General features: G+C 36.4%; 3 protein-coding genes across 3 annotated transcripts; 2 read left to right on the forward strand and 1 right to left on the reverse strand.

Annotated features, from left to right (window-relative positions):
- The first annotated feature begins 19 nt into the window (after positions 1 to 19).
- On the forward strand, positions 20 to 6,991 carry nherf4a (NHERF family PDZ scaffold protein 4a). The gene is made up of 11 exons (XM_026282340.1): positions 20 to 138; positions 1,043 to 1,070; positions 1,220 to 1,284; positions 1,364 to 1,569; positions 2,119 to 2,326; positions 2,937 to 3,073; positions 3,178 to 3,382; positions 4,351 to 4,547; positions 4,891 to 5,085; positions 6,014 to 6,205; positions 6,318 to 6,991. The coding sequence occupies exons 1-11, from the start codon at positions 84 to 86 to the stop codon at positions 6,348 to 6,350; spliced, it is 1,521 nt and encodes a 506-aa protein (XP_026138125.1). The 5' UTR covers positions 20 to 83; the 3' UTR covers positions 6,351 to 6,991.
- phykpl (5-phosphohydroxy-L-lysine phospho-lyase) lies at positions 6,950 to 12,873 on the reverse strand. The gene is made up of 12 exons (XM_026282341.1): positions 12,738 to 12,873; positions 12,494 to 12,612; positions 9,056 to 9,215; positions 8,833 to 8,907; positions 8,615 to 8,702; positions 8,416 to 8,532; positions 8,165 to 8,247; positions 7,854 to 8,079; positions 7,608 to 7,762; positions 7,412 to 7,501; positions 7,207 to 7,337; positions 6,950 to 7,089 (listed from the first exon to the last, which is right to left on the reverse strand). The coding sequence occupies exons 1-12, from the start codon at positions 12,794 to 12,796 to the stop codon at positions 7,049 to 7,051; spliced, it is 1,344 nt and encodes a 447-aa protein (XP_026138126.1). The 5' UTR covers positions 12,797 to 12,873; the 3' UTR covers positions 6,950 to 7,048.
- ube4a (ubiquitination factor E4A (UFD2 homolog, yeast)) lies at positions 12,873 to 23,614 on the forward strand. The gene is made up of 20 exons (XM_026282335.1): positions 12,873 to 13,006; positions 13,608 to 13,775; positions 13,857 to 14,033; positions 16,326 to 16,438; positions 16,551 to 16,703; positions 16,838 to 16,997; positions 17,077 to 17,279; positions 17,370 to 17,561; positions 17,658 to 17,991; positions 18,084 to 18,210; positions 18,854 to 19,161; positions 19,503 to 19,635; positions 19,726 to 19,916; positions 20,009 to 20,109; positions 20,220 to 20,333; positions 20,530 to 20,704; positions 20,883 to 21,063; positions 21,141 to 21,288; positions 21,398 to 21,555; positions 22,127 to 23,614. The coding sequence occupies exons 2-20, from the start codon at positions 13,649 to 13,651 to the stop codon at positions 22,260 to 22,262; spliced, it is 3,231 nt and encodes a 1,076-aa protein (XP_026138120.1). The 5' UTR covers positions 12,873 to 13,006; positions 13,608 to 13,648; the 3' UTR covers positions 22,263 to 23,614.
- Positions 23,615 to 24,419: the final 805 nt, after the last annotated feature.

The raw sequence follows: 24,419 nt of genomic DNA on the forward strand, positions 1-24,419 counted from the left end.
GTGTGTTATTGTGGTGGAACAAGGAGGAGCTATACTGACTAAAGCATTTTAATGCTTCATTTAAATGTGTACCTTGCACTCTCATGAAGCCCAGGGCTCGGCCAGCAGTGACAAGCAGGATCATGAGATTCACCACAGGTAATTTACTACGATATATATATATATATATATACACACACACACACATTGTCTTCCATTGCAACGATTGTGCAGACTGTAATGTAAAAGTCAGGAGAGACATTTTAAGATTTTATTTTTACAAAGCGGTGGAGACAATAACCTTAACTGTATAAAAAGTGAATGTAGTAGAATGGTCTAGATGTCTGTTATATAAGCAGTATAATATTTATAATTAAAAGTAGTATTTATATACATTTATTTATATTAATGCACACTCCTAAAATCCGACTAATTAGAACATTCTTTTTTAAAAGATTGTGTAAAAGGTTTAATCATTTTCGACAGTCAAAGAGATGTGGTTATATACAGTGTGTGCATGTACTTATATGCTTCTTTGTAAAAATGTAAACAAATAAATTCCACCTTAAGGTTTTAAAACTAAAAGTGTAGACAAAAACAAGCTCTGGAGGACTGAGGATTTTCCTTTTGAACTCTGATCTCAAGTCTTGTCAGCATGTTGTGATTTCTAATCACATTTCCCTAATCAAACTCTTTAGTGTTTATTTTAACTTAAAGCAGCCTGGGCAGATTTAGCCTTGCAGTGCATCTCACAGGCAAATATGGAAAGCAAAACCCTGCTAAGAACAGTATGTTTTGTGGGTTTAGATCAATGGAAATTAGCCAACTGAAATAATGTAGCATACTTGTACATGTTAAAGGCTCTTGAAAGCAAGTTATCTTCTGAAATTTGGGAAACAATATGCAATTGCTGGTTGCCAGTAATATGCCACTAAACAATAATTAATATTTTACAGTATTGAAGACTTTTTCTTTTGTTTATGAAAGTTGTTGCATCACTTCTGATATTTTTGAGTAGATATGGATCACCTTCTTAATACTTCTTAATTGTTTACTATCACAGAACCAGCGGATCCCCCAGAATTACCCAAGTAAGCCTTCAGAATGCTCTTTAAATGTGACCGTTTGACCTTTGACCCTACGTGTGCACACTAATGATTCTACATAAGCAATCTGGTTTACTTAAACTAGTCAATAAAGTATCTTATTTTTGGTTAGTTTACACAAATGTTTTTCACAGGAAGTTCACCTTCAACCCAAAAGAAGGGATTGACAACCCTGCTTTAGTGATCTCTGATGACACAGGTAATCATTTTCATCCAATCAGTGACTGATGTATCATTAATGATTGAAAGAAAAAAATACCTGAATTAATTTTCTCTAGAGCCTGATGTGCATCCGCGGATGTGTGTTCTGAAGCGGGAAGAGGGTCAGGGCTTCGGCTTCTACCTGAGTAAGGACGCTGGCTGCAGGGGACATGTGGTGCGCCAGGTGGAGCCTTGGAGCAGTGCAGAGCGGGGTGGGCTAAAGAAGGGGGACCGTATTTTGGAGGTCAATGAGGACTTTGTGGATGACAAGGAGCACTCGACTGTAAGAGCACTTCCTTATGCAAACATGAGACCTTTGTATTCTGTGAATTAAACACATTGACACTAGAATACAAATTATATTGCCAAGTAGATGCAAACCATTTAAAAAATTGTTCACCAAAAAAATCCCCCATATTTACTTAAAATCATTTTGTAGCAAATATTTGACCTTTCTTGTGTCAAACACAAAATAATCTATTTTGAATTTTATATTAGATATTAGAAACATACTACATAGGACTGTTGATGCGTGATGCGATTGTCCAATGAGAATCAAGTATCCCAGAGACTGGTGTAAAAAATAAAGTACAACAGACATTCATTTTAACATCAACTAAGAATTAATAATACTTCAATATTATTTAATTGAACTGAGCTAACATGAACTAACAACGAACAGTTGTATTTTTATGAATTAATGTTAGCAAAGATTAATACATGTTGTAACTAATGTGTTGCTCATGGTCAGTTAATGTAATTGTGTTTCCAGTACACCTTACTGTGTATTATATCTAGTCTTGTAGGTGTGTAACCTGTGCCTTGTTTTCAGGTGGTGCTAATGGTGCAGGCGTCCGGGCTCAAGCTATATCTGTTAGTGCTGAGTGCTGAAGATTATGAGTTTGCAGTTTCGGAAGGAAGAGACCTCATGTCGCTCGCCAGTGCTTACCGTCCCATAGAGGGCTGTTCTCGCCCACGGTTGTGTTACATCATTAAAGAGCCCGGCAGTGGCTTGGGCCTCAGCATCATTCCTATTGAAGGTACTGCTCCTTTCTAAACGTATGTTTCAAGCAAAGAATCATGGCATTTTTACATTCACTAAATTCAAATTAGTAGTTTATTATTCACATAACAAGATGTAGTTTATCAAAGCTTTTCACACAAGAGGGCATGTATTAATATAGGGTATATATTAGGTCATCATATATAAAAACACACAATAAGCACAAAAAGCATTTTTAAAAGAATTGCCGTATAGACACACATGTTCCAAATAAAATGGCAAAATGGCACCATATTTTACACACACACACACACACACACACACACACACACACACACACATATATATATAGTTAACTATAACAACCCACACACATTCACTGTAGAAAAAACAATTCGTACACTCATAGGATACAGGAAATCAGTATGGGTTGAGAGTAAACTCACTCTTAGATAAGCCTGATGTTTATTTATGCACCCATAGATTTGATGATGTCCAGTTACACTAAATGAGAAACTTCTCCTCTAGAAGAGATGTTAAAAAAATAGTTGATGCACAACTTCAGGGTACTTTTGAACATTGTGTATGCATACATGGATCATTGTGGACAGATCTAGTTTTTTATTCAGTACTGTTTGTGAGAGTAGGTGAGCGAGGCCGTTATCGTCTCAGCCCAGTGACTGATGGTCCAGCTGAGAGAGCAGGAGTCCAGAACGGAGACAGGCTGATCTGGATCAATGGAGCTATGATTTCAGCACTCAGTTATGCAGCACTGTCAAAAATGGTAACACACTTGTATAGTATCTAATACCTTACTTATATTGTAATCTCTGGTGCTTTCTATTTTCGGGACATTAGAATATTTAGATTTCACTTTGTTTATATCAGGTGAAGAAATGTGGGGACCATGTGACTGTCTTGGTAATTGACAGCAGGAGTGAAGTTTGTTATAATCGCATGGGGATACCCATAATTCCTGCTTTTGCCAAAACGCATAATCTACCCTACAGACCAAAAACACTACACCTAACTCAAGGACCACAAGGATACGGGTTCCTCCTAAGGCAAGAGAAGTTACGATCTGGACGTATTGGTGAGAAATCGCTGATTGTTTACCAGTGTTATTATTGTTATCTAAAATCAAAACTATTAAAATATGCTTGTTCATGGAAAGCTAATATATAATAAATATTAGATGGAAAACTGTCTGTATTAGATGAGATGTTGTCTTGGCAGCTAACTGAAATAAGTTTAAACTGCAACATTAAATTAACTGGAAATTAATAAAAAATAAAGCTGAACTAAAACTAAAACCAAAATAAAAATAAATGTATCTTAAATGGTATATTAAAAATAAAACTACTAAAAATTACCAAAAATATTCAACACAAGTAAATATCATAAAATGAAAAATTCAGTGTATAAGAAAAGGGAAAAAGAAAACGAGAATATAAAAATAAAAGCTATTTCAAAATATTACTAATTAAATAAGTATAATAGCATATAAATAATACTAAAATAATAACATCCTTTAGTGAAGGGGTTTCTCTGGGAAAACTGTTTAATATAAATAAGTATTCAATATAAATATAATATTTTAAATATGTAGTATGTTTTATTTAGTATAAATAAAAATGAACAAAATAAATGGTATAATAAGCATTTAATATTATTGTTAAATATAAATTGTATATATTATAATAATAAATGTTAAATAAATTATATAATATTAAATCATTTAATTACTAATGAATAATATATATTTAATTACCATTCTAGTGATGGCTTTCATGTTTCTCTTATTACTTCAATAGTATACAGTATACATTTCCAGAAAATATTTTACACCTTTTTTTTACATATATTATATTAATATTTTTCATAGTATAAAAAGGTATTTTTTTATAAAATATAAATGGGTCTTTATTTAAAATATAAATACAAAAATCAACTAAAACACAATATATATAGCTGACTATATTTTAGGAAGAGGGATTACCATATACGGGTTCCAAAAACACTGTAGGCATTTCAGCAGTATATGATATGTTTGGTCTATAGCGCATGTATTACGAGAGATCGACCCCTGCAGCCCAGCTGAGACTGCAGGAATGGAGGACGGAGAGCTTGTACTAGCGGTAAACGGGGAGCAGGTGGAGGATGCAGAGCATGAGGGCATCGTCAGCAAAATACGGCAAAGCGGCCAGCAGGTCACCCTAACCACCATCTCCATCCTTGGCAGAGACTATTACACACAGGTGCTTACATTCACATGCTTTCACACGCAAATGCTCATACAGAAAAGAGAAGCGATAACATTCAGCTTGCGAACAGCTGCTAAATCAACATATTTCTCCTCTGACTGAAGACATTTGACTCTGAGAGCTAAGCAAGGACTGAATCTCAAGCTCCTTATTCTTATAGTACACAGCGAAACAGGTGTTTTTATTGAAATGAATCTACTATTTGGAGTAGACATTAAACCCCCTGGGAATGGGTGGGGCCGTCTTGACCTATATAACATAGGGAATCACTATCCTTGTTGTTTTTGCTTGGATTTATCACTGAGAGAATAAGTGTCTGTTATTTGATCCACTTCAGCTGGGTATTTCTCCATTGCTGTTCTATGAAGACCATATTCCAAAAAGGGAACAGTTTCCTAATCCTCCTCCACCACATCAAGAGGGACAACAAAATCCACCGCATCCTCGACTTTGTGTGCTTCACAAGGAGGGTGCAGGATTTGGCTTCAACCTAGGCTGTGTTCAGAATAAGCCTGGGACGTATATCGGTCAGGTACCGTAATCATTTATATTTAAAAAGCATCTGCTAAATGCTTTAAATGTACATCATACAGCAGTGATGACTTATTTTTTGTAGGCCGTCCCAGAAGTTAGTATCATCCAGGTTCCTTCTACAAAAACCCAAATTATTTTTTCCATTGGTTTTTGGATCATTGCAGAAAAAAATCTCTGTGACCGACAAAAGTCTATAATTCTAACACATTTATTTTGATAATCTCCACAAATGAACACAAATTTAGGAATTTGTAAGCCTAAACATAATCACACCAGAATTAAAAAGGTAAATGTAGGTTATAAACAAATATGGTCACATGACATCAATGTCACAACCATTGCGTTTTCGACTGCTCTTTCTGTCTTTATTTAAAATACGTTTCCCTGAAACTCCAGGTGAAAATGATTTGCAAGAGTGTGATTATGAAAACAAGAAGGCTGTTAAAACAGACAAGTATGTCGATGACTTCTCCTGTTTGGCATGATGACTCTGACAGACCTATTTAAAATTGGTTAACCGCAGATGTTATTTCTGGCATTTAAACAGGAACCCATTAAAAAAACAGAAGCAGAAGTGCTAAAATACTAACTTGTTTCTGGATTTTAACCTACAAGAACATACCTTCAGCACTCTATTGCAATAATGATTGTTTTCACACAAGTCTCCTTGAACACCCCCACATCTGCCATTGGTCATACATATAATAGCCCCGCCCCCAAACTCATGCCATTGGTTAAATGAGTGCTTATATTTTGTGGGTAAATAACTTGTTTTTTTAAACACAAATATAAAAATGGGAATATTAATAATGTATGTATCTTCGCATTTTTAGAAGATATAAAAAGAACAGACTATTGATTTTTAAAAAATGCTTTTCCATGTCTATGGCAAAACTTACACATATAATTCTCCTTCTGGTCTATAGGTGATGACGGGGAGTGCAGGAGAGAGAGCAGGGTTGTGTGAGGGAGATGTGGTTGTAGAGGTGAATGGACAGAATGTGGAGGAAGAGTATTTTGATGAAGTGGTGAGGTTGATAAAAGAGGGAGGAACTCCTCTCAGTCTGCTAGTCATGGAGGCACTCGGATATGAGAAACTGAAGAATGCCAGACAGCCTGTAAGTTCAGGACTCCGTATTTACATTAATAAAGTGAGACTTGTTTATACACATACATGCATTTTGTAATTTCAGGATTATTATTATTTTTAATTTCAATTTTTTCTTTCAGGTTCCAGATGCTTCACAAGATGATTTTGTATGAAGTAATGTAGTCAGGTAAATCATTTTGTTAATTTGACATTTACTGTACAATGTTAATTTTTTTTAATGTAAAATTAAACTGCATACCAGTAAAGTATCTTCTCTTCCAAATACACTCTATGTGGCTAAAATGATAATTTGAACTACTTTGTAAACAGCTATAAAGATTGTTGTATATCTTGTAGAAATATTGAGTAAACATGCTTTTCAGAAAAAAGCTAATCTTGTCATTAACCACATTTATTATTGAATCAGTGTCATTATCTAATGCGACCACAACAGTTTTGAGTACAAATGTAATGTAAAAGATTATGGAAACTGGAGTATGTGTACAATCAGGTTTCAAGTTATTTATATTGTTCTATGGCTATAAAGTATGAAAGCATATTAAAACCTTAAAATCCTAATCTTAAAATCTTTTACACCACATCCTGGAAAACTGTAAGTAGAGGTGTGATTTAATGTTAATATATGTTTATTCAAGTTTTATTTTGAAAATTTGTGTAGCATGAGTGAATTTATTACTCATGCTTTATTTTTGTTGTAAGTACTTCTAACTGAATTCTGAATATGAACAGATATATATTCAAGAATGTAAAATCACATGCAAATTATTTATTAAAATTCGTTTATGAAATGCAATTAAGACTGTTTGTTCTATGCACTATACTGAAAATTATTTTCATGTTTTTTTAAACCTCAACTTCCACAGTCCTGTTTTTGATGGGTATCCTCCAGTTCTGTAAGTCCAAAGACAAACTGTCAATTTCTTACTTAGTTATTGTTTTAAACAAAATAAAAATGACTCAGATTAATCAATTACCACATGCTGAATTAACTGTTCAATTACTACCAACCTCTGAGAATTTGGTCAATGCATGTGGAAACTCTCTCAGCATCCTCAATACTGAAGCACATTGGAGGTTTGAACTTGATGACACTGTCCCACGGTCCATCAGTGCTTATAACTATACGGTCCTCTTTCAGCCTGAACAAATCAAAATGGGCAGCTGGTTATCAGGTAACTGTAGCTAGTTGAGAAAGACCAGAAATGGTCAGGACCTTCGTACAAGATGTGCTGCTTCTTCTGTTGCTGGTTTTCTGGACAATCTGTCTTTTACTAGCTCCATACCTATAAACAGTCCAACACCACTGCAAAAAAGAACAGAAGATATGTCTGCTAATGTTCTCCTTTGAGATTACAGCATGATGTTACAATAGTATTTTACAAGATCTCAATAAAGATTGATTTTCTTACCGCACATCTCCGATGAGTGGATGTTTAGTCTGAAGTTGAAGGAGCAGCTGTTTAAGATGACCTCCGACACGCACAGCGTTGCCCCCGAGGTCTTCTTTCTCTAAAACATCCAACACTGCCAGACCAATGGCACAGGATACTGGGTTACCACCAAACTGTGTGGGACGAAAAGGTTAAATATTTACTTAAACACTTCAAAGGGTGTTAAAGCTACATATATTACCACAGAAGCATTATGGTTCTCACTGTGTTGAAGTACTCCACACCATTGGCTGTAAAAGCAGCGGCTATTTCTTCTGTAGTGGCCACACACGCTATAGGATGACCATTGCCTATTGGTTTGCCCATAGTCACAATGTCAGGGCAGAAGTCTTCGCCTTGAAGCTGAAAAGCCCAGAAATGACTCCCGACACGATTGAAGCCTGTCTGAATCTCATCTGCCACATAAACTCCTCCTGCTTCACGAACGAATCTGAGGGGAAAAAGTACAAAGTTGTGTGTCACATAATTCCTGAATAAAGAGTAAAGACACTCAACAAAACTGACAGGAGACTTACTCTGCTACTCTTTTAGAATAACCAGCTGGGAAAATGATCTGGCCACCAACACTGGGTAAAGACTCGGCAAAAAAAGATGAAATCTATGGACAAAATTAAAGGGATCATTCACTCAAAAATGTACATTCTGTCATTATTTACTCAACTCATATGATTTCAACAGTACAATGAAAGTCAATGGGGTCCAACTATCCCTTTAAGAAGGACAATCAGTATATTTTAGTAAAAACAACTTGCTTTTTCTACCATACCTTGCGGCCTTTCTTATGCACCTCTTCAATAAGATTTTTCACAGTGTCTGCATAAGCCTGTCCTGGGTCAGGATGGTCTTCTCGGTAGATACCGTGGTAAGTATCAGGAAGAGGAGCCTGTATTTATGAAAAAATGAATGATGTGCAGCAAAGAGCCATAATTATTGGCTTAAAAGTTGTTTGTATGTCCTGTACACACCACATGCACCCACTCTTTTTGGCCCTCAAGTTTCCGGAACTTGTACGGGCTGATGTCGATGAGTGAGGTGAGATGTCCATGATATGCACTGGAGAGGCAAGAAAAGATGATACAAAAATAAGTCTAATGTATCGTTTTTTTTCTTTTTTCATTATCGACTGATATAAGAATCATTACTGTTCACTATTTCACATTTAAAAAAGTTAGGTAAACCTTACTGATCTAGCACAATGACATCCTGATGGCGTGTATACTGACGGGCCAGTCTCAAGGCAAGATCATTAGCCTCTGATCTTCAGGAGATAAATCCAAAAATCCAAATAAGATTTTGTAGAATAGTTACAGGTTGTAGTATTTATCATTTATGGTGTGCATATATTGCAATTTTACAATCTGCTTAATAAAAACATTGTAAAAAAAAAAAAAAAAAGAGTTACTAACCCTGAGTTGACAAAATAAAAGACACAAAGTTTCTTTGGCAGAGTGGCGGCCAGGCGATCTGCATACATAACTATATTATCATGGAGGAATCTAGTGTTTGAATTAAGAAGATCCATCTGAGCAGCAGCGGCCTGAGTGATGCTGGGGTGACAGTGTCCCACTGCAAAGACAAAATGCATCAAGTATGTCATCATGATACTTGATACTTCCTCTAAGTGCTCTTTAAAGCCTATTTAAAAATCAGTGGGATGATCACAAGAGTTGATTACATTTCTAAAAGAATACATTATCGTTATGAAAATGTATCATGGTTTTACTACAGTAACATTAACTATGATATGCAGGCAGAAATGTTGTAGATCTGTTAGGGGACTTATTTTACAGCACAGATATTATCATAATTTCAATTTCTAATCTCTTTTGAGGTTCTCGTGTTGCTACTTTGACCATAGAGACCTAGGAGAAGCACAACTAACAATCACAGTTTTTTATGATTAGTTGCGCCTGTGTTTGCAATGTTTAGATTCACTGAATCAATCCAACCGATAAATAAGCATTAAGTGGCAATAGAAATCCGCACAACTGACACACAAGCCTATTTTTCACTTTTGATTTTATTTCACACAATGCAATACTGCTACACTAAGAATTTCTGTCTGAAAAACAAAACACTATACAGCTTTCTCTAGAAACTGTATAGCATATCTCTACGATCTTGTCTTATAAAGAAAGTGCACATATGCAGCCTCAGAAAGGGGTGCCCAAACTTTTGCATAAAACTGTATTTGCATTGTAAACACATCAGATAATTATTTCTTCAGTTATATTTTCTAAATCTGTTCAGACTACTATTTTAAATGCACACCACCATTCAAAGGATTGGGGTCTGTAAGAAAGAAATTAATACTTTTATCCAGGAAGGATGCATGAAATTGATCAACGTGACAGTAAGACAGTAATTTAACAATTTCAAACAATCGTATTTGAAATAAATTGCTGTACATTTGAACATTCTATTCTTCAAAGAAATGAAACCTGAAAAAATGTATAATGATTTCCACAAAAACATTAAGCAGAACACCTGATTTCAATATAATGAGTAGAAATATTTCTTGAGTACCAGATAAGCTTATAAACTGATTTCTGAAGGATCATGTGACACTTGAGTAATGCCTGCTGAAGATTCAGCTTCACATTAATAAATTACATTTTAAAAGATTAAAATAGAAAACATTTATTCTAAAATGTAATATTTTTCCATATTATTGTACGTCTATTCCTAATAAGGAGAATCAGTAGGTTTGGAATAAGTCAAAACACTGGAGATTGCCTACAGATCATTGGTAGAGAGTGTGCTGACCTATAATTTAACTTCGTAGTATGGGCATCTTAATTGTAAGCAGAAACATAATCTGGCAAGAGTCACTAATATAGCTAGTAAAATCATTGGCAGAGCACAGAGTAAGTTAGGAGAGGTTTACAACTCAAGATGTATCGGGAAAGTGGAGTGTATATTAAAAGACCCAACTCATATAAATATAAATTTATAACTAAAATATTTTTTGTACCTGCTGCGATCGGATTTATTTATCAAAAAGCTATGTGATTCAGTATAATGGTTTTTATGCGTTTTGTAGTATGTGTCTGTATGTGTATTTGGTTTTTGCTGGTATGGTCAAAGACAAATGTCTTTGATGACAAAATGTTTTCTATTTTAAGACAAAAAAAGATGTATTGTATTGTATTACAGTATTTCCGATTCAATAATTGCAGCCTTTGTGATCATAAGACACTTTTAAAAGAGAAAATTACAAAATTTCTGACTGACCTCAAACTTTTGGACAGTTGTTTTTATGATTTTTTTCATTTATACATCCGATTCAAAAAAAGTTGGGACTGTATAAATTGTGAATAAAAACAGAATGCAATGATGTGGAAGTTTCAAATTCTCAATATTTTATTCAGAATACAACATAGATGACATATCAAATGTTTAAACTCAGAAAACATATCATTTTAATGGAAAAATCAGTTGATTTTAAATTTCATGGCATCCACACATCTCAAAAAAATTGGGACAAGGCCATGTTTACCACTGTGTGGCATCCATTCTTCTTTTTATAACAGTCTGCAAATGTCTGGGGACTGAGGAGACAAGTTGTTGACTTTGTCGCATCTTCCTCTTTATGATGCGCCGAATGTTTTCTATGGGTGAAAGATCTGGACTGCAGGCTGGCCATTTCAGTACCCGGATCCTTCTCCTACGCAGCCATGATGTTGTAATTGATGCAGTATGTGGTCTGGCATTGTCATGTTGGAAAATGCAAGGTCTTCCCTGAAAGAGACGACATCTGGATGGGAGCAGATGTTGTTCTAGAACTTGGATATACCTTTCAGCATTGATGGTGCCTTTCCAGATGTGTAAGCTGCCCATGCCACACGCACTCATGAAACCCCATGCCATCAGAGATGCAGGCTTCTGGACTGAGCGCTGATAACAGCTTGGGTTGTCCTTATCCTCTTTAGTCCGGATGACATGGCGCCCCAGTTTTCCAAAAAGAACTTCAAATTTTGATCCATCTGACCACAGAACAGTTTTCCACTTTTCCACAGTCCATTTTTAATGATCCTTGCCCCAGAGAAAACGCCTGCCTTCGCTTCTGGATAATGATTAGATATGGGTTCTTTTTTGACCTATAGAGTTTAAGATGGCAATGGCAAGTGGCACGGTGGATTGTGTTCACCGACAATGTTTTCTGGAAGTATTCCTTAGCCCATGTTGGGATTTCTATTACAGTATTCTATTACAGCATTCCTGTATGTGATGCAGTGCCGTCTAAGGACCCGAAGATCACGGTCATCCAGTATGGTTTTCCGGCCTTGACCCTTATGCACAAAGATTGTTCCAGATTCTCTGAATCTTTGGATGATATTATGCACTGTAGATGATGATAACTTCAAACTCTTTGCAAATTTTCTCTGAGAAACTCCTTTGTGATATTGCTCCACTATTGGTGATCCTCTGCCCATCTTGACTTCTGAGAGACACTGCCAATCTGAGAGGCTCCTTTTAAACCTAATCATGTTGCCATTTGACCTAATAAGTTGCAAATTGGTCCTCCAGCTGTTCCTTATATGTACATATAACCTTCCGGCCTCTTATTGCTACCTGTCCCAACTTTTTTGGAAAGTGTAGCTCTCATGAAATCCAAAATGAGCCAATATTTGGCATGTCATTTCAAAATGTCTCACTTTCAACATTTGATATGTTATAATATTCCAACTTTTTTGAAATCGGGTTTGTAAGTTAGCAAGGATGTAACTTTAAAAAAAAGAAACAGAATATATATATATATATATATATATATATATATATATATATATAAACTTGAATATAGGTCCCTATATACTGCAGGATGCATGTCAAAATGTCCTTACCATGTTGAACATTACTAATGCAATCCAAGAACTGCATGCCATTCTCATCATATAAATATTGACCCCGTGCTCTCACTATTTTCACGGGATCATGGGAAAAAAAGAGTCTGCAGGACTGCCTGAAAATAAAACAGAAAGAGTATTTAATCTAATCTGAACAACGGTTTAATCGCGCGCATCTATCAAATCAAAAACGACATCAGGCCTTATAAAAGAGCGACGTGTACTGTTTGATCCAACTCACCCAATCAGCTTCCTGCGCATTTGCAATGTCTCATCTTTACGAAAAACCTCCAGAGCCATTCCAACAATACGGTTTGTCGTCTGCTTCACCTGACCGTTTACAGCGTAGATTCCTGACAAGACTTTTAACTGCAGAAAAAAAGAAACATTAAAAGAACCAGCCAACAATGTCTCGTCCACTGCTGATGACGTCACGTAGCTTGTACATTCTGGATCTGTTGGACTGGAACACGATCACATCGGAGTTTACACATTTCAACGCGAAACTTGGTATGGCGTGCATCTACATTGATATATTTCAACGTAAATCTGCTATTTCATGTATTATTTACTTTACGTTTCCTTGAGTTGACGTGTTTTATGAACATTACCAGCCCACTGTCAGTTACTAAACATGTTGCTAGTTACTCAGCTAGCTTTAAGACACCTGACAGCTAGCAAGGAGATCTGTCAGGGGCTTTGATAGCTATAAAGCTCATGTTTATCTAGATTTACATTAATTGCACATCTTTTGAGACCTCTTAGTGTTTGTCTGATGTAGTCTGATTCATTGCTGTGATTATTAAGACACGTCTGTGTAGCAAGTTAGCATATTTGACACTAATTTGCAGTCTTGCTGGTTATTGTGAGGTCACTATTGATCTGTGTTATGCTTTCCTGTTGCTTGAATATGACTAACAGGTGAATTAATCAATTCATATTAATGAATGACTCATCAAAAGAGTAAATAAATCGTTGTAGTGAGTCATTTTGCACTTAAATGTACAGTATTTTTTTTCCAGATGGACTTTATGATTTACCTAGATGGACCTCGGCTCGTCTTGGGACTTGGATTAGATGCTAGCTCTAATTCACACATCTTTCCCTACAGGCTGTGAATACACATGTTGATGGAGGACGTGCTCCAGGGAAATGACAGACCAAGGCAATAACAATCAGAACATCTCACAAAACCCCTTCGCAGCGCTCTTCAGTTCCCTCGCTGACGCAAAACAGTTTGCATCCGGCCAAAAGCAACCACGTCAAGCTGAGCAACAATGTAAGGTCTTGGTGATAAGCAGCGCTCTACTTGCAGGAGATCATTAATTTAATGGCACTTTGTAATTGTTTTCCCCTACAGCTGTAGATTCAGGAGAGAGCCAGTCTGAGTCAGAAAACTCTGTGTCTGACAGCATCGATGACAATGATGACTCCGTGGCAGAGATCAGCCGATCTTTCCGCTCCCAACAGGAGCTCTGTGAGCAGCTCAATGTCAACCACATGATCCAGAGGATCTTCCTCATCACTCTGGACAACAGTGAGTGTTTAACACCTACTGGTTATGAGAACTGTCTGTTTACTGACTGTGAATGGTTTTAACTCAAAACATATAACTTCATATAACATCAGTGATCATAAATATAAATATAAATATAAAGTCAGTACGATTTTTAAATGTTTTGAAAGAAGTTTCTTATGCTCGTCAAAGTTGCACTTGATCAGAATACAGTTGAACAGTAATACTGTAAAATATTATTACAGTTTGAAATAACTATTCAAATAATTTCTATTCAAATATATATTTTTAAATTTATTTTATTCCTGTGATGGCAAAGCTGAATTGTCAGCAGCCAATACTTACATCACATGATCTTTCATAATTCATTGTAATAAACTGATTTAATGATTATTATTATCAAAGTTTTAAGTTATGCTGCTTAATATATTTGTGGAAACTGAAAGCCTGTTGAAAGAACAATATTTATTTGAAATAACAATGTATTGTAAAATTATAAATGTCTTTACTGTCATTCTGTCACTAACACATGCAGCAAACACAAATATTGTGTTAATTATAATTCTAAGAAATCCACAACATATAAGTAAGACTTCAGTGGAGCTAACAACAGCATTTAACATAGTATGACATTGATTTTTTATCCTACTTGGTTCTGGATTTGCCTTATTTAGCTAGCTTTTCATGTGAGTTTATATTGGTTTCATTTGATTGGATGCAAAGCATTTTCTCCTTTAAACAAAAAAGGAGGCTTGTCCATGCATAATAAACATGATTTTTTTTTTCATTGCTACATGATTAGAGAAAAAAATGTAGCAAAATGTCAACACCCATACTGCACTGGGCTTAATTAGACTATCTGTGGTTGAGGATAAATAGAAAATGCTAAAGTACAGTCTGTAGTTTTCACAGAAAGCTGAAGTCTTTTGTTGAGAAATATGTTATCTTGGTGCCGATATCACAGAAAAATAATACACTGTTGATATTTTAAAAGTACAGAGCTGGTTGATAATCAGCAAACTTAACTTACACTTTAAGTTGTGCTATTATTTGCATTTAGCATGGTTTCCTCTGCTGTCCATAACCTGAGCAGAAGAGACTTGACACATTCTTGGATATGATAATAACCAGCTGAGAACTTTTTTGAAATACTTTCCATAATTAATCCATTTCATATGTATGTCGAAGTGTACTTCTACATCATTTGGAAAGAAATGAATATTAGATTGTAGATGACAGATGTCTCGATGATCTCAGTTTAGGTGATTGTATCACAATGACATGCATTTTCCAGCCAGTTCTGCAGATGACCTCATCCACTGGAGTTTGGCCCATTTAATCCTTTTTGTTTCTCTCATTTGTGTCTTTATTTTTATCCTCCACATCGATCTACTGTACATCTCTGATCTGTTTGCCATTCAGATCTTTTTCACAGTTTGTGTCAGTTGTGCTAAAAGGAAGGTTTTACAAATGTGATATCTGAGCCCCCTGTAGCGCTACATTTTAAACTACTTTTCAAAAGTTAGAGGACCATAAGGTAGAAAATGCTATTATTTCGCGAGGACGCATGAAAGTGAAGGCAGTAAAGACATTTAGAACATTACAAAAGATTTTCATTCCATTACAAGATTCTAATGATCAAAGAATCCTGAAAAAATGATCACTGTTTGTTCCAACAAAAATAATGAAGGGAAAGTTCACCCAAAATGAAAAATCTGTCATAATTTATTCAGCCTCATGTTGATTCAAATCTGTATGGCTTTCTTTCTTCTGCGGAATACAAAAGACTAACTGTTTTGCTTTTGGTTACTATTGGCATATTGTATGGGGAGAAAAAAAAACAATTAAAAATATAGAAATATCTTCTTTTATGTACCACGGAAGAAATAACAAGGGGGAGTTAATGATGGCAGAATTTTCATTTTGGGTTGAACCTTCCCTTTAAACATCAATAATAATAAAAAAAATATATATTATTGAGCACCAAATCAGCATGTTGGAATGATTTCTGAATGATAATGTGACACTGAAGACAGGAGTAATGGTTACTGAAAATTCAGCTTTGCCATCTCGGGAATAATTTACTTTTTAAAATATATTAAAATGGAAACAGTTACTTTTAAATTGTAATAATATTTCACAATATCACAGTTTTTCCTGTATTTTAAATCAAATAAATGCAGGCTTAATGAGCATAAGAAACTTATTTCAAAAATATAGAAAAACCCTAAAAATTTGACCAGTAGTGAAATGTGTGTTTAGAATTTGCACTAAGAATGCATTTATTGTTTTATTAAAATAATATCTTTCCAGGTGACCCTAGTCTAAGAGGTGGTAATGGCATCCCACCACGCTGTGTATACCTTGAGGAAATGGCTGCTGATCTAGATGGCCAGGACTGGCTTAACATGGACACCATAGAACAGGTGTCCTTCTTTTCCAGATCTGCACAATAGCAGATAAGTTGTATGCACACATATGTGCTCACATATATTGTGAACTTTGAATAAAAATGATATTCCTTATTACCCCCTCCAGGCTTTGTTCAGCAGGCTGCTTTTGCAGGAGCCAGGAAACCATCTCATTTACATGACCTCCTGCAGTATAGTGAATCTCTCTGCAGATCGTGATGCAGGAGAGAAACGTGCCATACCGTACCTTTACGCTTGCTACCAAAGAGCTAAAGAGGAGGTATTTTTCTGCAGACGGTCTGTTTTCGGGATGGGCCAAAGGAATAAAATATGGCTGGTTGTTGCACTGTTTATTCACTTGATTGCATTGTTTGTGCTTAATGCAAAGTGTTAATGTTCTTCAAATCAACACAGATCACTAAAGTCCCAGAGAAGCTGTTATCCTATGCAGTGCGCTGCAAAAATTTGACTGTGTCCAATGCCCGCACTGTTCTGCTGACCCCAGAGATCTACATCAGTCAGAACGTTTATGAACAGCTTCTGGACCTGATGCTGGAGGCTGTGAGAGGAGCCCGTAAGTGTCACATGATACGTTTGAAGGTCCTGGACCAGATTCCATGTGTTTGACTTCGTTTGTATTGTGATCTCTGCAGAGTTTGAGGAAGTTGTGGAGTTTTTGGAGGAGGTTATAGCTAGTCTGTTGGCTGACCAAGAAGTGCGGACCTTCGGGGAGGTTATGGTGCCAATCTTTGATATTTTCCAAGGCCGGGTCAAAGATTTAGACCTTTGTCAGCTGCTGCTGTATTCCTACCTTGAAATTCTCCTGTACTTCAGTCGGCAAAAGGATATTTCTAAGGTTCGGATCCAATGCTCATTAATGCTAATGTCATTGCGGTTTCTTTCATATAGATCAAACATTTTTTGGATGATAATATTCTGAACCTAGGTTTTAATGGAGCATATTCAGCCCAAAGACCCTAACAGTGGGATTCAGTATCAGAAAACGCTTCTGGGAGCAATCCTGAATATTTCTTGTCTGTTGAAAACCCCTGGTGTGGTTGAGAACCATGGCTTTTTCCTCAATCCTTCTCGTTCCAGCCCACAGGAAATGAAGGTTCAAGAGTCAAATATACACCAGGTGAGCACAAAATTAAAAAAAAACACGGTCTTCAAGTTTGATGACTTGATGAAGCCAGCCATTTATTCCCTTTCATTTGTCTTCCTCCTATGCTAGTTTATGGGGCAGTTGCATGATAAGCTGTATCAGATCCTGAAAAACTTGCTTCAGCAGTCCAGCGAGACACGCCACCTGCTGCTCTCGTGGCTGGGTGGCTGCCTGCAGGCCAACATGGGGCGGGCAAAAATCTGGGCAAACCAGATGCCCGAGATATTCTTCCAAATGTTCGCCTCGGACGCATTCTTCTTAAATCTGGGCGCTGCACTGCTCAAGCTCTGCCAACCGTTTTCTCGACCTTACTCGCCCAAACTCCTGACCTTTAACCCCACATACTGCTTGCTTAAGGAGCTGAGTGAAGAAGAGCGGCGCAACCGAAACGTGCACGCAAGAGGTGACTGACCTGTGCTTCACCTACCAGACCACCACCTGTCATTTCTCTTCCGAAATAACAATCTAAACTCAAAAATATACCTCCCTGTACAGGTCTGGACAAGGAGACATGTCTGATACCTGCACCCCCTCAACAAACGGTTGAATTTGCCCAATCATACAGTCTTCTCACAGAAAATCTCATCCTTACACAGCTTACCCTGTACCTGGGCTTCCATAGGTAATACTTCATTACGAAAGAGTCATGACGTTTATATAAGTGTGTGTGTGTGTGTGTGTGTGAATATGTATTTATTTGATCAAAAATGCAGTAATATGAAATAACTGTTTTCTTTTTAAATATATTTTCAAATGTAATTTATTCCTGTGATGGGAAAGCTGAATTTTTCAGCCATTACTCCAGTATTCAGTGTCACATGATTCTTCAGAAATCATCCTAATATCCTGATTTGGTGATTTTAGAAATATTTCTTATTATTATCAGTGTTTAATAAAAAGTTTATTTTGAAAATAAATAAATAATAATGATTAGAAATTTCCAAAGAAGAGCATTTGTTTGAAATGGAAATTCAATCAAACAAGTCTTTACCATCGCATTTTAATGTATTCTTGCTCCATATATTTCTTTTCAAATAAAATCAGTTTGAGTCAGTCTGACATTTGCTGAACTCTCTAAAAGCTTTGTCAGAATAGTTACTGAATTAACATCTAAGTATGTAGAAAAATGCTGTTATTGTTTTTTTTCTTTTAATGCATGTAGTTAGGACGAGTTATGGGGGTGTAGTGATGAACCCAGCTGCTTTATGTGGGAAGCACTGATAAGCAGAAAATAAACATATGCTTTCATGGTAATTGTTTGTCAGACTTCATGATCAGATGGTGAAGATGAATCAGTCTCTACACCGGCTGCAGGGGACGTGGCGGGACACACAGCTCAGTGGAGGTCCAGCAGCAGCAGAGCTACGGGAACAGTTTGAACGCCTCATGACCGTCTATCTCTCAACCAAGGCTGCTACCACGCAACCCACAATGTTACAAAACTGCCTCAACCTCCAAGCGTCCTGTGCCGCCCTGCTGGTTCAGCTCAGTCTGGGCAACCAAGGGCCTGAGCACATCCCCCTCACCTTTCCCTTACCTGCACTAGAGAACAGCCTGCTATGCTTTGTGCCAGGTATCCCCCTACGTTTTTGTGTTCCTTTTAAGTAAAAAAGGTTAAAAAAAAAAATACATTTGACTTTTTTTTTTTTTTTGTTAACTCACAGTTGAAAGTGTATACCTTGGAACTGAGAAGGAAAAAAAGTCAGAATTGTGAGATAAAAAGTCGCAATAGGTTTTTTATTTTTTTTTATCCTGTGACGGAAAAACAAAAAATGGGAGGTGTAAACAGAATTCAGAGGACAAATAAGGCAAAAGTTTGGATTGTGTGATTAAAAAGTCACAATTACCCATTTTATTTATATACCTAAGTGGGCTGCAGTTTTTCAAACACCCAATCTCTTGACACCTTCACAGAATTCTTTGCCGAAAACATGGGTGATTTCTTCATATTCCTCCGTCGCTTTGCTGACGAGGTGTTGGAGTCCTCGGCGGAAAGCTTAGAACATGTCCTGACCTTCATCACTGTGTTCATGGGCAACGTTGATAGGTGTGAGCCGGAGTAATGCTGAGTTTCTCACGCTTTTATTTTTTTGCATTCCATGTGGCTTGTTGTTTACTGGAGGTTATTTTCTCACAGAATGAAGAATCCTCATTTGCGGGCAAAGCTGGCAGAGGTTCTTGAAGCTGTGATGCCCCATATGGAGACTCTGTCACCTGGCACTGTCCAGCCTATCATGTTCCAGCGCCAAAGGGTTTTCAGCACATATCGCCATGCACCCCAACTTGCTGAAGCCCTCATCACAGTGTTTGTAGATATAGAGTTCACTGGTCAGTTTCTTGATTTTTTTTTTTTTTTCTTTCAGTTGTTTAATTTGATTTTTACATCCTATATTTGATTTTGTCAATGACTTGTTTCTCAGGTGATCCTCATCAGTTTGAGCAGAAGTTTAACTACAGACGAGCAATGTATGCCATCCTGAAGTACATGTGGGGAGAAGAGAGCTACAGGGAGAGCATTAAGGTGAGAACCAGACAGATGTTTTGATATTATTAATAATATTAAGGTTGCTTTGAAATTTTGTTTATCTCTTCCTTGCAATTTCACACAAAAAAAAATTTGTTTCCTCACAGCGTCTTGCCGATTATGCATCTGAAAACCTTGAAGCCATGAATCCACCACTCTTCCTGAGGTTTCTCAATCTCCTCATGAATGATGCCGTCTTCTTACTTGACGAGGCTATACAGGTACTTCTCTGCCTAGGCAGAGTGCTTTTGTGTTATGTAAATCCCAGCTATTTATACTGGGAACACATTTTGTTTGTTCAGTTTAGCTTGGTTGTTCAATTACATTTACATATTAACCTCTTAAGTAGTTGGAGTCAAGGATATTTAATTGAGTGATTAAAAATGTGACACTCACATGTGCATCTGTTCCTTCCAGTACTTAAGTAAGATCAAAATCCTCCAGCTGGAGAGGGATCGGGGGGAGTGGGACAGTCTGGCCCCTGACGCCCGCAGAGAGAAAGAATCTAGTCTGCAGATGTTTGGACAGCTGGGTCGCTTCCACAACATCATGTCAAATGAGACCATTGGCACCTTGGCTTTCCTTACATCTGGTAAGAGACATGAAAGAAACCAAATGCACTAAAATATTAACACATCACAGATTTCGGTCATAAACTGTCTGACCAATTTAGACCTGAACAGAAGGGTTTTAAATAATTATTGGATGAAACCCTTGGGTTTTAAGTGTACAAAGTGACACTAAAACTACTTTTCATTTTCCCCCTCCAGAGATAAAAGGTCTTTTTGTTCACCCCTTTCTTGCTGAGAGGATCATCTCCATGCTCAACTACTTTTTACAGCACCTGGTAGGCCCCAAGATGGGTGCCCTAAAGGTGAAAGACTTCAGTGAATTCGACTTCAAACCCCAGCAGCTAGTGTCGGACATCTGTACTATTTACCTAAACCTGGGGTAGGCGCTTTGATTACATATTTCTTTATTTTTTTAAGGAATAATATTAACTGTTATGGATGATGTTTTGGCCACAGAGATGAAGAAAATTTCTGCGCCACTGTCCCAAAAGATGGAAGGTCATATTCACCAACTCTGTTCTGTCAAACCATCCGCGTACTCAAGAAAATCAACAAGCCTGGCATCATGATTGTATCGTTCAGTCTTTTAGCAGATAAAATTAAGGTATATTTGATCACTCTCCACATTTTTCTTAGATTCATCCCTTTCACAGTATGTCATGGGTGTTTAAATATTAAATGGTAACCTTGTTGATCATCTGTGTCTCTTTCAGTCACTTGCAGACAGGCATCAGCAAGAAGAGGAGACCTACTCTGATGCTCCGGATGAGTTTCTGGATCCCATCATGTCTACGTTGATGCTTGATCCGGTGCTGCTACCTTCTTCAAACGTCACAGTAGACCGTTCAACAATAGCACGACACTTACTAAGGTGAGACGTATCAGGTTTATTAGAGTAAACAAACACTAAAATTAAACCCAATAAAAAAACATTTTCATTACTTAAAATAAATGTCAAATGAAAATGAATTTGAATAACTATTTCAGCTAGCTTTGTCATTTTATTTCAGTTAATTTAGTAGTTTCGTTTACTTTTTTTATGCTAAAAATAACTAAAACTGTAATAAAAATGAATTAAAAACATATACATATAAAAAAAACTCCAAAAATTATAGACTATATACTATTTTAGTATATATTAAAGTTTTATATTTAAATTTTAGTTCAGGTTTTAGTGATTTTGTTATGCACATCTGTCTTTTTTTTAATACTATTTGGTTTTGTAAAAAATTATATATCTTTAATTTTTATTTCAGTTTTAGTAATTTTAGTGCTTAAACTTATTTTAGCAGCCAAGGCAACATGTTTTTCATCTAATGTTTATATTTTATTTTATCTCAGCTTTACAGAAAACAGTTTCTATAGTTTTAGTTGACCGTAACAACACTGTTACTTGATTAGGAAAAAGTTTTAACAGGTTTTATTGATCTTTTTTGTTCTAGTGACCAGACAGACCCTTTCAACCGCAGTCCGCTCACCATGGACCAAATCAGGCCCAATGAAGAGCTCAGGCAACAAATCATGAAGTGGCTTGCTGATCTTAAGCAAAGGAACCAGCAAATGGGACCCAGCGGCTAAACCACATCACTCCCTTCCCCCAGCACCCAGACATGCTCTGTATGACTAAGCCATTCAGATGTTTCTGGCCTCTCTCATACCGCTTTGAAACAAGAACATTTAACCACATTCGGAGGAGCACGCCTGCATTCATGGTGTTAGCATGCTCCTCAAAGGTCAAATGCAGATCTCCAAATGACATAGCACTGTAGCATATTCGGCTATCTGTTCTTTTAGACTCCTCTGAGGTCTCCGCAGACAGAACTCAAAAACGGGAGTCACTTTCTGCTACATTTTGCCTTGCAAAGATGTTCACTGTGGGAATTTAAACTTGGGCTTATAGACAGATGACAGCGTACATGAGGTTTGCTTACCTGTTCAATGCATTTGCCCTACCTCTGACTCATATGCATGCAATTTTTTATATGCATTGCTTATATGTTAACTTTTTAAGTTAGAATAGAAGCAGTGTACCTCACTTGATGCTAAAGAGGAACAGTTGTGGTCTCATTTGATATTAAGGAGGGAGTTGTGGCAGTGTTGATTTAAAATATCAAAGCAAACCAATGTTGGCTGCAAAAGAGATCAAACTATCACAAAATATTTTGCTAACATCATCAGCATTATACACCATAGTTTAAGTTTTTTTTTTTTTTTGTACTTATTGGTTTTAAAGGCATCTGTGTTCCGTAACGCAGCAGTAACACGTCCAATTCTTCGTGGAATGGCCGGTAGCTTTACCATTTGTCATAATGCTTTTGTTCATTACAGACATTTTATGCTTGAAGCTCAAGAAGCATTTGCTGTAATATGCACTTTTATGAGACTCATTAAGAATATTGAGCTTTTGTTGAAATGTTTAGAAATACCCCTGCACTCTTTACAAGAATCCATTGTCTTTTACCAGTGCAATATGTCCTGAGTAATGACTTCTGGATCAGCCTTATGACCTCCTCTCATGCAGAGTGACATCATGTCTAATGCAAAACTGCATGCTCTGGGTGGATGGACCTTGCTACTGACATTGTCTTAAAAGATGACATTGAGAAGACACTGTCCAATCGCTGCTTCTGGTTGTGAGAAAGTTGCATTCGATTGACCTGTCAAGTGGTGTAGGGTATGTCTGCATTTAGATTTTGACTGAATTATTTCTGCGAGTGTTTTAAGTCTGAAATTCTTTATTGCCTCATTTTCAAGACCTCACTCAATCAATAAACCTGACCCCATGAATTCTCAAAGCAAATCTAAGTGCTTTAAAGCCTATTGTGATATTTCTGTCTGTTAGATTATGCATTCGCTCACTCATTTGTCTCTTTTAACACAATTGAATCAGTGGAACTTGTTTTTGTTAAATAAAATTTGACTTAATATCATTATGGACAGTAGTCATATAATGTACATTCTAACATGTCTCTCGTGAATATAGAACAACCAGATTTTCTATGTTGGTCCTAGATGAATGATTCTGCTAACTAACTAAAATCAATCTACCGCAAATAACAGCATGCTGTCTTGATGTTTATTTTTGTGGGCAACTTTTTTTTATTTTTTATTGTATATTAAATGTGCTAATGGATTTATTGCACAATATTGGATAAAATAAATCTGTGTATTGTAATTAAAATTTCTAAAATGAAAATCATTGAGTAATTTTTTTTTAAGTTTTTGTAAATATTAAGTTAGAAGCTTCCATGGATTTATTGTAATTTTTTTTATTTTGTTGTAATTGTGATTTTTTTTTTTGACTTCACTATACATAGACTATATTTGTGTTGAGAAGTTCAAGCTTCTCAGTGAAAGCTGCAGTTTTTTTTTTGTTGTTAAATGGTCTTAAATCAATTATTGAGCTAGTAAATAACCAATCAGTGTTCCTTATCTAAGTCCGATAACGGTAAACTTGTAATAATGTTTTCTAATTTGAGTGGTTCAGGTCTGTTTCCGTGGCAAAAATAAGTTTGCCTCTATTTCTCTTTTCATCATTAATTCAGGTCTGAAAGAAGGACATAAAGAAGGAGCTAGTGTGGGCGCGGATGGCTTCGTGGGGCGTTGTGCGTTGGGAGTCCTGAGTTCGAGTCCTGGCTCACGGACCTTTCCCAATCCCAACCCTCTTGCTCTTACCCACTTCGCTTCCTGTCAACCTACTGTCCTATCTAAATTAAAAACCATAAAACACACAAA

This window comes from Carassius auratus, chromosome 15 (genome assembly GCF_003368295.1).
Source record: "Carassius auratus strain Wakin chromosome 15, ASM336829v1, whole genome shotgun sequence".
NCBI lineage: Eukaryota > Metazoa > Chordata > Actinopteri > Cypriniformes > Cyprinidae > Carassius > Carassius auratus.